At 44.8% G+C, this 17,262-nt stretch overlaps 1 protein-coding gene across 1 annotated transcript; it reads right to left on the bottom strand.

Moving 5' to 3' along the window:
- Positions 1 to 792: 792 nt before the first annotated feature.
- LOC129822590 (P2X purinoceptor 5-like) lies at positions 793 to 15,714 on the bottom strand. The gene is made up of 13 exons (XM_055880938.1): positions 15,558 to 15,714; positions 15,145 to 15,308; positions 14,747 to 14,897; positions 12,745 to 12,816; positions 12,546 to 12,621; positions 12,344 to 12,440; positions 8,568 to 8,663; positions 8,231 to 8,372; positions 7,896 to 8,026; positions 7,677 to 7,770; positions 7,504 to 7,569; positions 2,135 to 2,220; positions 793 to 2,019 (listed from the first exon to the last, which is right to left on the bottom strand). Exons 2-13 carry the CDS (start codon positions 15,291 to 15,293, stop codon positions 1,911 to 1,913), a joined length of 1,269 nt encoding a protein of 422 aa, XP_055736913.1. The 5' UTR covers positions 15,294 to 15,308; positions 15,558 to 15,714; the 3' UTR covers positions 793 to 1,910.
- Between the last annotated feature and the right edge of the window lie 1,548 nt (positions 15,715 to 17,262).

The following is a 17,262-nucleotide window of genomic DNA, read 5'->3' as shown; positions in this document are numbered from 1 at the left end:
AAATGGTCAGAGACTTCAGTCACCCAAGTCTAGGACCAAAAGGCTACTTAACAGCTTCTATCCCCAAGCCATAAGACTGCTTAACAATTAATCAAATGGCCATCGGACTATTTACATTGACACCCCCCCCCCCCCCCTAATTGTTTTGTACACTGCTGCTACTCACTGTTTATTATCTATGCATAGTCACTTCACCCCTACCTACATGTACAAATTACCTCAACTAACATGTACCCCCACACATTGACTCGGTACCGGTACCCCCTGTATATAGCCTTGTTATTGTTATTTTATTCTGTAACTTTTTATAATTTTTTACTTTAGTTTATTTGGTAAAAATTGTCTTAACTCTTTTTTAACTGCACTGTTGGTTAAGGGCTTGTAAGTAAGCATTTCACGGTAAGGTCTACACTTGTTGTATTCGGCGCATGTGACAAATAAAGTTTGATTTGATTAGTTAGCACCTGCGCGCCACTCTTGACAGAGTCATAAACATCAAGCTACAATGCTTGCAGCTTAACCCCCAGTTAGTGCTAGTGGAATGAGCACTGTGCTCAACAATTCCTGCTGTGGATAAAAATGTAAAGTGATCAAATACATAAAGCCATGTTTAACACTAAGACCTGATCAATGAAAGTAACTAAACAGAAAGATTAACAGTTCTAGATTTAATCAAATTAAGTTGGATCTTAGACATTTTTTATACAGGACTTAACTTTTAGTGTTTCACAAACAGTAAAATATAAAGTATATAATACTTAAAAATACATCAATACAGCAAATAGTTGCATAATATTTTTTAAAGTATGTTTTTGTATCCAACTGGCCACCTTTTTGTCTTCTTTTTGGATTACCTGCCATTTAGACGCCTAACTTCCACTGACCTTATCACAACATTGTCACATTGTTAAAGAGATGTTAAGTTAATTACTTATTATGTTGCTCTTGTGTATGAGTCTGTAAGAAATGAGTACCGAAATGTAGCACCTCTCCAAGAGGGCTCATCAACTTATGTGGTAGACTCCTTATCAGGACTTGTCTCGCTGATAAGTGGTTGGTTCAGTTCATTTGGGTGTTCATTTGGGTCTAGTCCTTTGGGTGTGGTACACTGTTGTTAGGCTTGGGGTTAGATAAAGGGGAGGAAGATGTTGTCTGTCCTGCTCCTCCCACTCACTCACTAGACAAGATGGATGGCATTGCTGTTGTTCTGAAAAAATAAAAATAAAAATAAAACATTAAAGTTCATCCTATCCTAATTTAAATAGCTTAGTATTGATACCTGAAATGTTACGTGAATATCTTAATCTAACACTATATCTTCATATGTAGTCTATTGATATGCCATCAACGTTAACTAATTCAGCTAAAATAATGATATCTGAGATTTGAACTCACCCAGAAAGTATGTCTTAAGGTGTTACCTCACAAGTGATCAGTGACCAGACAAGACAGTAAAAAATACCAGTTTGCTCATTCAATCATTTCTTGTCTAGTCTTGATTCTAGATAGATAGAGTAAGCATGCATGGCAAAACTGTCAAGTTCATTAGCATATGAGACTTTATGGTGTTATATACTGAACCTTTGTATGTACAGTACCAGTCAAAAATGTGGACACACCTACTCATTCAAAGGTTTTTCTTTATTTTGACTATTTTCTACATTGTAAAATAATAGTGAAGACATCAGAACTATGAAATAACACATATGCAATCATGTAGTAACCAAAAAAGTGTTAAACAAATCAAAATGTATTTTATATTTGAGATTCTTCAAAGTAGCCACCCTTTGCATTGATGACAGCTTTGCACAATCTTGGCATTCTCTCAACCAGCTTCTTTAGGTACGGCTAAGTGAGCTGCTGTCATGATTAAACCTCTGGTGATAGGTCAGTGAGCTGCTGCCATAGTGTTAAAGCACAGTTGATACGTCAGTGACCAGTTGTTCTTCTGGGGTTTGTTTTGTATCCTCTTTAGAACCGTTATATTGTTCTGTGATGTCAGAAAGGTTTCTGTCTTTCCTGTAGAAGGGGGAGTGTGAATGAACATTACATTTTATAACAAGAGTCTCTTAATCTCTGTTACCAGGAAAAGAAAAATTGTAACTCAGGCAAATATTTATTGTAAATGCCATACTTCTTGACGTTTTCAAACTTCCAGTCCTTATAGAACTCCCTCTTTTTCATTAGGTAGAGAAGAATCCAGTCACAGAGCCAGGTCCCCTGCAACAAAACGAGGCCCATGAACATATATAATATAAAACAATAAAATATAGAGAATATACTATATACCTGTATTGCAGAGGAGGCTGGTGGGAGGAGCTAGAGGAGGACGGGGTCATTGGTGTTACGTCCGTCTTTAGAATGAGACCAAGGTGCAGCGTGGTAGGCGTACATTTTTTCTTTATTCAAAATGACACCGAAAAACAACAAAATAAGAAAACGAACGTAAAGCTATATGCAGTGCAGAAAGCAACTACACACAAACAGATCCCACAACTCAAGGTGGGAAAAAGGGCTGCCTAAGTATGATCCCCAATCAGAGACAACGATAGACAGCTGCCTCTGATTGGGAACCATACCCGGCCAACAAAGAAATAGACAAACTAGAATGCCCACCCAAATCACACCCTGACTTAACCAAATAGAGAAATAAAAAGGCTCTCTAAGATTGGGGCGTGACAGTACCGCCGCTGGAGGCTCTGGACCGTGGACTGTCTCAGGAGGTTCCGGACCGTGGACCATCACTGCAGGCTTTGGGTCATGGATCATCACTGGAGGCTTCGGGCCATGGATCATCACTGCAGGCTTCGGGCCATGGATCATCACTGCAGGCTTCGGGCCATGGATCATCACTGGAGGCGTCGGGCCATGGATCATCACTGCAGGCTTTGTACCATGGATCATCACTGGAGGCTTCGGGCCATGGAACATCACTGAAGGCTTTGGGCCATGGATCATCACTGGCTTTGTGCGTGGAGCAGGCACAGGACGTACTAGGCTGGAGACACGCACTGGAGACCGGGTGCATGGAGCTGGCACAGGATACACTGGACCGTGGAGGTGCACTGGAGGTCTGGAGCGTAGAACTGGCACAACCCGTCCTGGCTGGATGCTCACTTTAGCCCGGCAAGTGCGGGGCGCTGACACAGGACGCACTGGGCTGTGCAGGCGCACTGGAGATACCCTGCGTAGAGCTGGCACAACCCGTCCTGGCTGGATGCTCACTTTAGCCCAGGAAGTGCGGGGCACTGGCACAGGACGCACTGGGCTGTGAAGGCGCACTGGCGACACAGTGCGTAGAGTCGGCACAGGATATCCTGGGCCGAGGAGGCGTACTGGAGAACAGGAGCGCTGAGCTGGCACAACCCGTCCTGGCTGTTTGCTCAATTTTGCACGGTAAGTGCAAGGAGCTGGCACAGAACGCACCGGGCTGTGCATGCGCACTGGAGACACATTGCGTATCTCCGCAAAACATGGTGCCTGAACGGTCACATGCTCCTTAAAGCGAGTGCGGGGAGTTGGCTCTGGTCTGAAACCTGGCTCCGCCAACCACCCCGTGTGCAGCCCCCCCCAAAAAATTTTTGGGGCTGCCTCTCGTGCTTGCGTCATATCCTTGATTCCTGGTTTAGTCGCCGTTCCTCTCTCGCTGCCTCCACCTGCTCCCATGGAAGGCGATCCTTTCCGGCCTGGATCTCCTCCCACGTCCAGGATCCTTTACCGTCTAATATATCCTCCCATGTCCAGGATGTCTGCTCCTCCTGGCCACGCTGCTTGGTCCTTTGGTGGTGGGATCTTCTGTTACGTCCGTCGTTAGAATGAGACCAAGGTGCAGCGTGGTAGGCGTACATTTTTTCTTTATTCAAAATGACACCGAAAAACAACAAAATAAGAAAATGAATGTAAAGCTATATGCAGTGCAGAAAGCAACAACACACAAACAAGATCCCACAACTGAAGGTGGGAAAAAGAGCTGCCTAAGTATGATCCCCAATCAGAGACAACAATAGACAGCTGCCTCTGATTGGGAACCATACCCGGCCAACAAAGAAATAGACAAACTAGAATGCCCACCCAAATCACACCCTGACCTAATGTCACGATCGTGTGGAGGATTGACGGACCAAAACGCAGCAGTAGGAAAATAAGTCATATTCCTTTTAATGAATATGAAGGCAAAAACGAAACAAAAACACTTATACACTAAACAAAACAAGAAAACGATCGTGAAGCTAAGAACGAAGTGCACACACAGGCTACAAACGTATAACATAGACAATTACCCACATCAAATGAAAGCCTATGGCTACCCTAAATATGGCTCTCAATCAGAGACAACAGAAATCAGCTGTCTCTAATTGGGAACCCATTCAGGTAACCATAGACTCTCCTAGACAACTACACCAACATAGACACAGCTAGACACATGCACTCAACACAAACCCATACACTACACCCAACACCCCCTTTACCATATAACCACCCAAAACCTATAAAACACAAACATTCCCCATGTCACACCCTGACCTAACTAAAATAATAAAGAAAACAAATAATACTAAGGCCAGGGCGTGACATAACCCCCCCCTTAAGGTGCGAACTCCGGGCGCACCATTACACAGTCTAGGGGAGGGTCTGGGTGGGCTTCCTTCCACGGTGGCGGCTCCGGCACTGGTCGTGGTCCCCACCCCACCACAGTCACTAACCGCCTCCTTAGCTTCCTCCAAATGACCCCCCTCCACATTAACCCCACTGAATTAAGGGGCAGTTCCGGACTAAGGGGCAGCTCCGGACTAAGGGGCAGCTCCGGACTAAGGGGCAGCTCCGGACTAAGGGGCAGTACCAGGGTAAGCGGCAGCACCAGGATAAGCGGCAGCACCAGGATAAGGGAGAGCACCAGGATAAGGGGCAGCTCCGGACTGAGGAACGGCAGCTCCGGACTGAGGGACGGCAGCTCCGGACTGAGGGACTGCAGCTCCGGACTGAGGGACTGCAGCTCCGAACTGAGGGACTGCAGCTCCGGACTGAGGGACTGCAGCTCCGGACTGAGGGACTGCAGCTCCGGACTGAGGGACTGCAGCTCCGGACTGAGGGACTGCAGCTCCGGACTGAGGGACTGCAGCTCCGGACTGAGGGACTGCAGCTCCGGACTGAGGGACGGCCCATGGCTGGCTGACAGATCTGGCTGCTCATGGCTGGCTGACGGATCTGGCTGCTCATGGCTGGCTGACGGATCTGGCTGCTCATGGCTGGCTGACGGATCTGGCTGCTCATGGCTGGCTGACGGATCTGGCTGCTCATGGCTGGCTGACGGATCTGGCTGCTCATGGCTAGCTGACGGATCTGGCTGCTCATGACTAGCTGACGGATCTGGCTGCTCATGGCTAACTGACGGATCTGGCTGCTCATGGCTGGCTGACGGATCTGGCTGCTCATGGCTGGCTGACGGATCTGGCTGCTCATGGCTGGCTGACGGATCTGGCTGCTCATGGCTGGCTGACGGATCTGGCTGCTCATGGCTGGCTGACGGATCTGGCTGCTCATGGCTGGCTGACGGATCTGGCTGCTCATGGCTGGCTGACGGATCTGGCTGCTCATGGCTGGCTGACGGATCTGGCTGCTCATGGCTGGCTGACGGATCTGGCTGCTCATGGCTGGCTGACGGATCTGGTAGATCCTGTCTGGTTGGCGGCTCTGGCAGATCCTGTCTGGTTGGCGGCTCTGGCAGATACTGTCTGGTTGGCGGCTCTGGCAGATCCTGTCTGACGAATGGCTCTAGCGGCTCCTGACTGACGAACGGCTCTGACGGCTCGGGACAGACGGGCGGCTCTAATGGCTCGGGGCAGACGGATGGCTCAGATGGCGCTGGGTAGACGGATGGCTCAGATGGCGCTGGGTAGACGGATGGCTCAGATGTCGCTGGGTAGACGGATGGCTCAGATGGCGCTGGGTAGACGGATGGCTCAGATGGCGCTTGGCAGACGGGCAGTTCAGGCATCGCTGTGCAGACGACAGACTCTTGCCGGCTGAGGCGCACTGTAGGCCTGGTGCGTGGTGCCGGAACTGGTGGTACCGGGCTGGGGACACGCATCTCAGGGCTAGTGCGGGGAGCAGGAACAGGGCATACTGGACCCTGGGAGCGCACATTAGGCCTAGTGCGTGGTGCCGGAACTGGTGGTACCGGACTGGGGACACGCATCTCAGGGCTAGTGCGGGGAGCAGCAACAGGACGCACAGGACTCTGGGGACACACAGGAGGCTTGGTGCGTGGTTTATGCACTGGTGGTAAAGGGCTGGAGACACGCACCATAGGGCTAGTGCGTGGAGGAGGCACTGGTGGTACTGGGTAGGGGCGGGGAGGTGGCGCCGGAAATACCGGACCGTGCATGCGTACTGGCTCCCTTGAGCGCCGAGCCTGCCCAACCTTACCTGGTTGTATGCTCCCCGTCGCCTGACCAGTGCGGGGAGGTGGAATAACCCGCACCGGCCTATGTAGGCGAACCGGGGACACCATGCGTAAGGCTGGTGCCAAGGCCCCCCCCCAAGAAATTTTTGGGTTGTACTCACGGGCTTCCAGCCTTGTCTCCGTGCTGCCTCCTCATATCGCCTCCTCTCGGCTTTAGCTGCCTCCAGCTCTTCACGAGGAAGGCGATATTCTCCCGGTTGTGCCCACGGCCCCTTACCATCCAGTATCTCCTCCCATGTCCAAGAATCCTGTGTAGGTGGGTCCTGTTGCCGCTTTACATGCCGCTTGGTCCTGTATTGGTGGGTAATTCTGTCACGATCGTGTGGAGGATTGACGGACCAAAACGCAGCAGTAGGAAAATAAGCCATATTCCTTTTAATGAATATGAAGGCAAAAACGAAACAAAAACACTTATACACTAAACAAAACAAGAAAACGATCGTGAAGCTAAGAACGAAGTGCACACACAGGCTACAAACGTATAACACAGACAATTACCCACATCAAATGAAAGCCTATGGCTACCCTAAATATGGCTCCCAATCAGAGACAACAGAAATCAGCTGTCTCTAATTGGGAACCCATTCAGGTAACCATAGACTCTCCTAGACAACTACACCAACATAGACACAGCTAGACACATGCACTCAACACAAACCCATACACTACACCCAACACCCCCTTTACCATATAACCACCCAAAACCTATAAAACACAAACATTCCCCATGTCACACCCTGACCTAACTAAAATAATAAAGAAAACAAATAATACTAAGGCCAGGGCGTGACACCTAACCAAATAGAGAGATAAAAAGTCTCTCTAAGGTCAGGGCGTGACAATTGGAATGACTGTAATGGAATAAATAGAACGTCTACCATTCCATTTCTACCATTACAGACATTACAGACCACCAGCCTCTTCTGTGAAATTGATAAGTATTGTCTCAATACGAATGTCATCTTTTTTTTAAAACAAGTTAATCTGAAAGTATTGTTTTGACTGTACAGGTATGTGCAGGTCTGTTAATTAATACTTACACCACCAATACAAGCTAGTCCTGAGCCTATATTGATAACGGTGGGAATGATACAGAACTTTCCAGCCTGTAGTAGAAAATAGAAGAAAGTAACAATATGGGAATCAAAACATCAGGAAACAAAATAGATGCATTCATCCTGAAAAGCCATATAATAAGACATATTTCTCATACCTTTCCATGCACCATGATGTTGATGCGTATGCCATACACTTTGAATTGTGTTCGGTAGACTTCTCCAGACTCATTTTTGTAATACCGAGCATGTCTGTTATGAGAGTACCAAAAATGTGGAAGATTGAAGTAGGACTTCAAATTAAGTATTATTTGTCAACTTCTTGTGTGTGTGTTCATGTGTGTGTGTGTGTGTGTGTGCGCGCAAATGTGTGTCACCTGAAGTTGAATCCTGTGGACTCTCTGGACCCATTAATGTCAATGCGAGTAAAGTTGTACCGGGGCTTGCATTCTGAGTGATCTCTGTCAAGGTCACACTTCCACTTAATCAGAATTCCAATTGAACCACCCTGGAGAGAGAGAGAGAGTATTGATAGCGAAATGCTCTATTTACATGATTTATGTATTTTGTTGGTGGCTTACTCTTTGATGGTGTGCACATCTTGCAGAGTCTACATTTAACTGCTTAAAGTAATTGAAAAAAACATCCTCATCCTTATCAACGTCATCATCAATAACAACAACAAATACACTTTTCAATTGTGAAAACTGACCCTCAAAACCATGTCCTGAAAGCTGTGTCCAGTCTGGTAAACAATGTCTCCCAGGCGAAATATGGGGCAGTAGGGTTCAAGGAGCTCATCATAGTGACATTTCTTCAGATGGTATTTGTCAGCTGTGTCCTGAACATTGGCCCTGTTAATTGGGTGAAACATTTTAAAGATAAATGTTTTTATATCAAATTGCAGAAAGTAAACACTCTGAAATACTTCATATTAACCGATTAAAAGACTCCAGCTCTAGTTTATACATTTAAACATTTGAAGAAAACTCTGGCAGAAATCCATCGGTCTGTCTATTTTGTATGTGTTTTTAACATAGATAACTTACTTTGAGAAACTGAATTTGGGAAATCGGATGAAATTCTTTATGAAGATGGTGAAGTTCTCAGCTTCTCTTAAAATAGACATGCGTTTATGTCCATCCCTGAAGACATGAAAGGGAAGGAAGATTACTACTGTGTACACATGCTCATGTGTGTGTGTGTGTGTGTGTGTGTGTGTGTGTGTGTGTGTGTGTGTGTGTGTGTGTGTGTGTGTGTGTGTGTGTGTGTGTGTGTGTGTGTGTGTGTGTGTGTGTGTGTGTGTGTGTGTGTGTGTGTGTGTGTGTGTGTGTGTGTGTGTGTGTGTATGTGCGTGTGTGTGTATGTGCGTGTGTGCGTGCGTGCATGCCTGTGTGTGTGCCTGTGTGTGTGTAGGATACGGACCCTTGTTAAGGTAAGGGTTGGCGGTTGGGTGAGGGGTGGAAGAGGATACGAACCGGATTAGAGTAAGGCTAGGTGGTAGGGGGAAGGGTTAGATATCTCTAAATTGGATAGAACAAGAAAAAGAAAAGAAATAAACTGTAATTGCATATTTAAAAAATAAAATGTATGTATAAAATAACATGTGGTAATGTGTGATTGGAGTCAGTTGTGCACGGCTATGTCGGGGATAGTGGAATATGTTGGGTCAGTTTCAACCTTGGAGAATTTTGGACATGGGGGTGTCTGTGGTCCATTTGGCCTCTTCCACAGCTTCCTTCAATAATGGGTTATTGATGGATCTGTTGATGAACTTCTGACCAATGATTGACTGAATCCAGATATGTTGTGGGTGTAATGATTACTGATTTACCTTGGTAGTCTGTAGGCCATTGTTATTGCTATGTTTTGGATTGTCAGTAGCCAATTAATCTGCTGTGGTGAGGCTGTTATCCAGGCTGGTAGAGCGTATTTAAAGAAAGATCGGATGTAGCTGATATAGACTTTAAACACTGTCTGAGGTGATTTTCTATATTTTCTTCCGCACATGGTTTTTAAGTGGTTGAGTCTTTTTCGTCCCTCTCTCTTTATGTTCGTGATATGTGTTGTCCAGTGCATGTTCTTCTGAAAGGTGACGCCAAGGAATTTAGCCACTTTTTCTAAATGTATTAATTTGCCATAAAGCTTGAGTTCAATGGGTTTCTTTGTTTTTTGGATGGTGCTTCTTGTAAAGAGGACACATTAAGTCTTTTGTGGGTTTCAACTTTACGCACCACATGTTAGACCATGTCTCTAACTCTTGAATAGACTGCTCAAGTTTTTTGGCAGCAAGTTGAGGACATTTGGAGCTGGACCAGTAGCAGAGGTTGTCAGCAAACTGTGAAACTTGACCTATGGTGGATGGAGGTTAATAGATGTCTAATATATATAGCAGGAATGCCATAGGACTGCTCCCGTTGGGACACCTGCTTCAGGGGTAAATGGTGGGGATATTGCTGTGGAAGCCTTTACTTTATTTGTGCGGTTGTGGAGGAAGCTGGTGTTGATGTTTTTGATGGAAGGTGGTAGTTTAAGATTGGAGTCTGCAAGTCGATAGCACAACTCATTATGCCACATCTTGTCGAATGCCTTTTCTATATCTAAGAAGACGGCCAGGGTAAAAAGTGTTTTCTTAAAATGTTGGAGAATTTCTTCTGAAAGTCTTATCTGTAGTTGATCTTGTTTTTTTGACGCCAGCCTGATGGACTCCAAGAAGGCCCATTTCCTCAGTGTGGCTGCTCAGTCTTTGGATGAGTACTCTCTCAAACAGCTTTCTAACATGGCTGAGGAGGCTGACTGGTCTGTAGCTTGTGATGTTGTATAGGTCTTTATCATGTTTGTGAATCATTATAACAACTGCAGATTTCCAAGGCAGGAGGAAGTGGCCGTTGGTGAGACATGAGGTGCAAGAGGTTGCAAGAGGTTGGAAAGGTGGTGTGGGTATTCAGTGGGTGCTTGTTTATTGATGGTGCTGTCAATGTTTTCTACCCCAGATGTTTCGATTATTTTTTAAATTCAGATGGATCTTAGTTTCTTCGATAGTGACGGATCGGGGTGGATTTTTCTATTTATTTAAACTTTATTTAACTAGGCAAGTCAGTTAAGAACACATTCTTATTTACAATGACGGCCTACCAAAAGGCAAAAGGCCTCCTGCGGGGACGGGGGCTGGGATTAATAATAAAAATATAGTACAAAATACACATCACGACGAGAGACACTACATAAAGAGAGACCTAAGACAACAACATATCATGGCAGAAACACAACACAACACAGCATGGTAACAACACCACATGACAACAACATTGTAGCAACACAACATGGCAGCAGCACAATATGGTAGCAGCACAAAACATGGTACAAACATTATTGGGCACAGACAACAGCACAAAGGCAAGAATGTAGAGATAACAATACATCATACAAAGCAGCCACAACTGTCAGTAAGAGTGTCCATGATTGAGTCTTTGAATGACGAGATGGAGATAAAACTATCCAGTTTGAGTGTTTTTACAGCTCATCCCAGTCGCTAGCTGCAGCGAACTGAAAAGAGGAGCGACCCAGGGATGTGTGTGTTTTGGGGACATTTAACAGAATGTGACTGGCAGAACGGGTGTTGTATGTGGAGGATGAGGGCTGCAGTATGTACTGTATCTCAGATAGGGGGGAGAGAGGCCTAAGAGGGTTTTATAAATAAGCATCAACCAGTGGGGCTTCAACGGGTATCCAGAGATGACCAGTTTACAGAGGAGTATAGAGTGCAGTGATGTGTCCTATAAGGAGCATTGGTGGCAAATCTGATGGCCGAATGGTAAAAAACATCTAGTCGCTCGAGAGCACCCTTTCCTATAAATTACGTCTCCGTATTCTAGCATGGATAGGATGGTCATCTGAATCAGGGTTAGTTTGGCAGCTGGGGTGAAAGAGGAACGATTACGATAGAAGAAACCAAGTCTAGATTTAACTTTAGCCTGCAGATTTGATATGTGCTGAGAGAAGGACAGTGGTGACTACCTCAAGCTCTAAACCCTCAGGTAGTAATCACACCAGTGGGAGAGGGGCATTCTTCTTACCAAACCACATGACCTTTGTTCTGGAGGTGTTAAGAACAATGTTAAGGGCAGAGAAAGCTTGGTGGACACTAAGAAAGCTTTGTTGTAGAGCGTTTAAGGGGCCAGCTGAGTATAAGCCTTTATCATCTGCATATAAATTAATGAGAGAGCTTCCTACTGCCTGAGCTATGTTGTTGATGTAAATTGAGAAAAGCATGGGGCCTAGGATCGAGCCTACTGGTCTACTGGTGTCGGGAGAGAGGTAAGTATCAGGTGTGAGGTAAATATTGTTTTCTGTACTTCTCTATCAACAATGTTTTCCATTCTTGGTCAAAGTGAGGGTCATTGCGGCAAGAGTGGACATTGTGTAGGTGTTTTCTGAATACTATTGCTTTTGCTTTGTTATCTTCTATTTGGTCTTGGGACTTCAACACAGGTATGATATTGTTAGTTTTGTCTCCGTTAATAGTTTTGGATTTTGCTGCTTCTGCAAGGCCTTAACCACAGGCTTCAATCTGCGTTGAACCAATGGGAATATTTGCATTCTCTTGAGGGGGGGTGACAATCAGACTCGAGTTGCTCCGTTTTTTCCCCTTTGTTACACTCCAGTGATTATCGGCAATGCTCCTATGAAGCCCTCGGTGACACTCCAAAACAAAACTTAAGGGAAATTACACAAAATACACACATGAAAAAGACTGAGAGCAAGCCATTTCCTGGTAGAATGCAAAACATTTTCATTAGATTTTGTCATATCATGACACACTTACTGTGATTGGTGGTAACTCTCAATGGGGCACCAGCTATATATCTCACACGTACCACTGGATTTCCCGTTGTCTCTCAAGCAGCGGCCTGTCCTAAATCCTACAGAAAATTAAATTTTATGTTTGTGAAGAGTAAAGGAGATAGTATATATAATTTCTTATTTCAATTTGTTTCAATTTAATTTGAGTCTTCAAAAATTGCTACCATGGCCAGCTTTCACTGACTCTCCCTTTGCACAGTCTTTATCTCCCTTACAGTGGCCATCCGGCACATCAGGGCTCTGTGAAACAATACCAAACCAAATGGTATGGTTTAACAAATACAGAACAAATACACTATATATTGGACTTTTAAAGGGTGATTAAAGGTGACAACACAAAGCAATGAAAGGGAATTCCCTTACCTCAGCACAGTTGCCCAACTTCTGGTTAGGTGTCTCTATAAAATTGGTAACAATGAAAAAAACTGCTTCACCCTATAGGAAAAAATTAAAGAGTGTTAAACAGGCCTGGTATCAACTGATAAGTGTCAGTGTGGCACGCATTTGCAGAAGAATATAGATCACGAGACACGACACATAAGTCAATACATTATATTCAAAGCGAAAAGATATGTATCAATGTATTGATGCATTAATCAATGCATTGCATTCAAGGCAAAAAAAGTTAGTGATAAAGCTGCAATGGTTATATTGGTGAAATACTCTGCCTGCCTGTCTGACTGTCTGTCCGAGTCTTTCATCAATATACCCATTGCAGCTTTATCACCAACTTTTTTGCCTTGAATGCAATGTATTGACTTATCTGTGTGTCAATCTACTTAACGCACATACACCTACACCTCTCTCTACTCTCTCCCACCTCCACAGACAGGATATTGAAGCATAGATATGCATCTGGGTATAAGTGAATACATTGCATTCAAGGCAAAACAAATAATTGGGGATCCACATAATTGGATAATTGGGGGAAAACTCAAACTCTGTGAGTGGATAAGTCTGTATGTCTGTCTGAGTCTTTTACCCCCATTGCAACTTTATCACCAACTTTATTGCTTTGAATGCAGTGTATTTATGTATGCATCAATATCCTATCTGGAGAGGTGGGAAAGAGGAGAGTGAGGAGGGAGAGGGAGATAGATGAGAAGAGGGGGAGTGAGGGAAATAAGGACAGAGAGAGAATGGATACGGGAGGAGGCAGAGAGAGAGAAGTAGGTGACTGCAGGAGAGGGGAGAGAGAGGGAGATGGTGAAGGAGGGAGGGAGGAGGGAGGGAGGAGGAGAGAGAAAGAGGGAGAGGGGGAGAGGGTGGAGTGGGTGAAAGAAGGGTGAAGGAGAGAGAAGAGAAGAGAAGGAGGGGGATAAAGAGGAGGTAGAGAGAGACAGAGGGAGGCAAAGAACGGGATACAGAAGGAAGGTGGGAGAGAGAAAGAGAAGAGAGAGATGGAGATTAGAGAATAGAGAGAGAGGGAAACATGCCTGTCTGTGAGTTTATATGTCTGTCTGTCTGTGTTCCTGTCTGAGTATTTTTTATCAATTTTACCCATTGCAGCTTTACCAACTTTTTTTCCTTGAATGCAATGTTTTGACTTACAGTATCTTTGTTCATCAATCTACTTGAAACATATACAGTATATTCATCAATGAATATATTTTGGCAAAATTATACCAGACTGACGCTTATCAAAAATATAATGCTGGGTGGAAGGATCTGCATGATAGCTAAAAATCTTAAGCTTCATAACTTCGTTTCAAGAAGATCTAAATGCGTTTCACCATTCATGATTAACAGTGAGAAAAATGGAGGGTGACCACAAAAATGTGTGCATAAAGGTAAACAAACACATTCAACAGATGTGATACAGAGTTTTTTCTCTGACGATGAGGCTTCCGGGGGGAGTGACGGGGGTGGAACGGGGCGGTTACCATTGGAAACGCAGCCACAGCTTTTATTATATTTTAGCAATAAGGCCCAAGGAGGTGAGATATATGGCCAATATACCATGACTAAGGGCTGTTCTTAAACACACTGCAACGCAGAGTGCCTGAATGCAGCCATTAGCAGTGGTATGTTGGCTACATACCACAAACCCCCGAAGTGCGTTATTGATATTATAATGGCCATAAACTAAACCCCCCCCCCCCCCCCCCCCCCCCTCCCCGAGGTGCCTTATTGCTATTATAAACTGGTTACCAATGTATTTAGAACAGTACAAATAAATATTTTGTCATACCCGTGGTATACGGTCTGATATACAGTACCAAGGCTTTCAGCCAAGCTGCATTCAGGGCTCAAACCACCCAGTTTATAATTATATTTATTCTAGCAGTCAAGCACAGTGGATGAGATAGAAATAAGACCAAACATTAACATCAAAGGACTTAAATGGGATTGTAGTTAGTCTGACCTGGGGTGGAATGACATAGTCCACAGGCTCCCACACCATCTGTCCGGACTCTGCGGTGTTGGTGACCGCCACTCCCTTCAGTTTGGTAATCACAGCACTCTGGATAGATTCCTCCTTGGCCTGGTAGGACTTCTTGCTCAGGAATACATACCTGTGTAGACCAGGAGGACAATATAGCTATCTCAATGAGGATCAAAAAAATCAGCTTGAGCTTAGAAAATGTGGAGGTTACCAGGGGTTAAAAATGTTGATTGTAATATATTTTACACGTTACGTTTATGTGAACTAACAAATATATGGACTAGATTGTATTTTATTAATAGCATTTAATATGCCCTTATATCATTATAAGGGCATACATCTTGAAAATGTGGAAATGTATTTGTTGAGTTCCTTACCCAACAAGGTATCCAATGATGGATAATTGTATAACTCTGTACAAAGTGCCAACTCTCTTGCTTTCTGCAATGATGAATTTTCCAGTCTTGTAGTTAAGACAGGAAAGAACATTTGAAATAATTTTGCTTTTACAGCTATTGGAAGCCATTCCCCGGCCGTGATACTGTAAATTTGAAGACAACAGTCGATTATACAGCCACTGCAACCCTTGAACCCACAGAAGCCATCACAGTCCAGTACTTGTTCATGGGTGCCAAAATGATCAGAGAAAAATTAACTACATTGGGAAACGTTCTGATGTTGATTTCATAGTATTTTCAGTGTGCTAGTGTAACACTCATTATATTGAAAATATACATTAAAACTCACAAAAAAATATATAGTGAAATGAGATCATAGTTTAGTTTCTTACCCTAGTCTCCGAGATTATTTAAATCTGGAATCAAATTAAAATCTTGTCTCTACCCATCAGCTTTCATACTAAAAACAATGTAATGATGACATCATTTCCTTAGGTCATATATCTATTCAGCCAATGAGTTTCAAGGGGCATGGCTTTTAAATCTTCTGAAGAGACAGCTTGTGATGGGGGGAGGGAATTAACAGCACACTGTAGAGCAGCATGATTTAAAAGAAATGAGTGGCAGATGTAAGAAACAAGAAACAAGTCACAGGATGTAGAGGTTCACAGGTGCAAGTTGTCGCAACATTTTTCCACAGCCCATGATGTTCTGTACACAGTACACTTTCTGTCCAAAAATGATGCAGAAAAATGAATCAATGCTTTTGTCACTTCTAGGTTAGACTACTGCAATGCTCTACTTTCCGGCTACCCGGATAAAGCACTAAATAAACTTCAGTTAGTGCTAAACACGGCTGCTAGAATCTTGACTAGAATCCAAAAATGTGATCATATTACTCCAGTGCTAGCCTTTCTACACTGGCTTCAAAGCAAGGGCTGATTTCAAGGTTTTACTGCTAACCTACAAAACATTACATTGTCTTGCTCCTACCAATCTTTCCGATTTGGTCCTGCCGTACATACCTACACATACGCTACGGTCACAAGACGCAGGCCTCCTAACTGTCCCTAGAATTTCTAAGCAAACAGCTAGAGGCAGGACTTTCTCCTATAGAGCTCCATTTTTATGGAATGGTCTGCCTACCGATGTGAGAGACGCAGACTCGGTCTCAACCTTTAAGTCTTTATTGAAGACTCAACTCTTCAGTAGGTCCTATGATTGAGTGTAGTCTGGCCCAGGAGTGTGAATGTGAACGGAAAGGCACTGGAGCAAAGAACCGCCCTTGCTGTCTGCCTGGCCGGTTCCCCTCTCTCCACTGGGATTCTCTGCCTCTAACCCTATTACAGGGGCTGAGTCACTGGCTTACTGGTGCTCTTCCATGCTGTCCCTAGGAGGGGTGCGTCACTTGAGTGGGTTGAGTTACTGACGTGATCTTCCTGTCTGGGTTGGCGCCCCCCCCTTGGGTTGTGTTGTGGCGGAGATCTTTGTGGGCTATACTCAGCCTTGTCTCAGGATGGTAAGTTGGAGGTTGAAGATATCCCTCTAGTGGTGTGGGGGCTGTGCTTTGGCAAAGTGGGTGGGGTTATATCCTGCCTGTTGGACCCTGTCCGGGGGTATCGTCGTGTCTTCCGACCCCTCCTGTCTCAGCCTCCAGTATATATGCTGCAGTAGTTTATGTGTCGGTGGGCTAGGGTCAGTCTGTTATATCTGGAGTATTTATCCTGTCTTATCCAGTGTCCTGTGTGAATTTAAGTATGCTCTCTCTAATTCTCTCTCTCTTTCTCTCTTTCTTTCTTTCTTTCTTTCTCTCTCTCTCTTTGAGGACCTGAGCCCTAGGACCATGCCTCAGGACTACCTGGCCGTGCTGCTCCAGTTCCAACTCTTCTGCCTGCGGCTATGGAACCCTGACCTGTTCACCGGACGTGCTACCTGTCCCAGACCTGCTGTTTTCAACTCTCTAGAGACCACAGGAGCGGTAGAGATACTCTGAATGATCAGCTATGAAAAGCCAACTGACATTTACTCCTGAGGTGCCCACCTGTTGCACCCTCGACAACCACTGTGATTATTATTATTTGACCCTGCTGGTCATCT

Source organism: Salvelinus fontinalis, chromosome 24, assembly GCF_029448725.1.
Source record: "Salvelinus fontinalis isolate EN_2023a chromosome 24, ASM2944872v1, whole genome shotgun sequence".
Lineage (NCBI taxonomy): Eukaryota > Metazoa > Chordata > Actinopteri > Salmoniformes > Salmonidae > Salvelinus > Salvelinus fontinalis.
The sequence above is the reverse complement of the archived record's forward strand: the minus strand, read 5'-3'. Positions and strand labels throughout refer to the sequence as shown.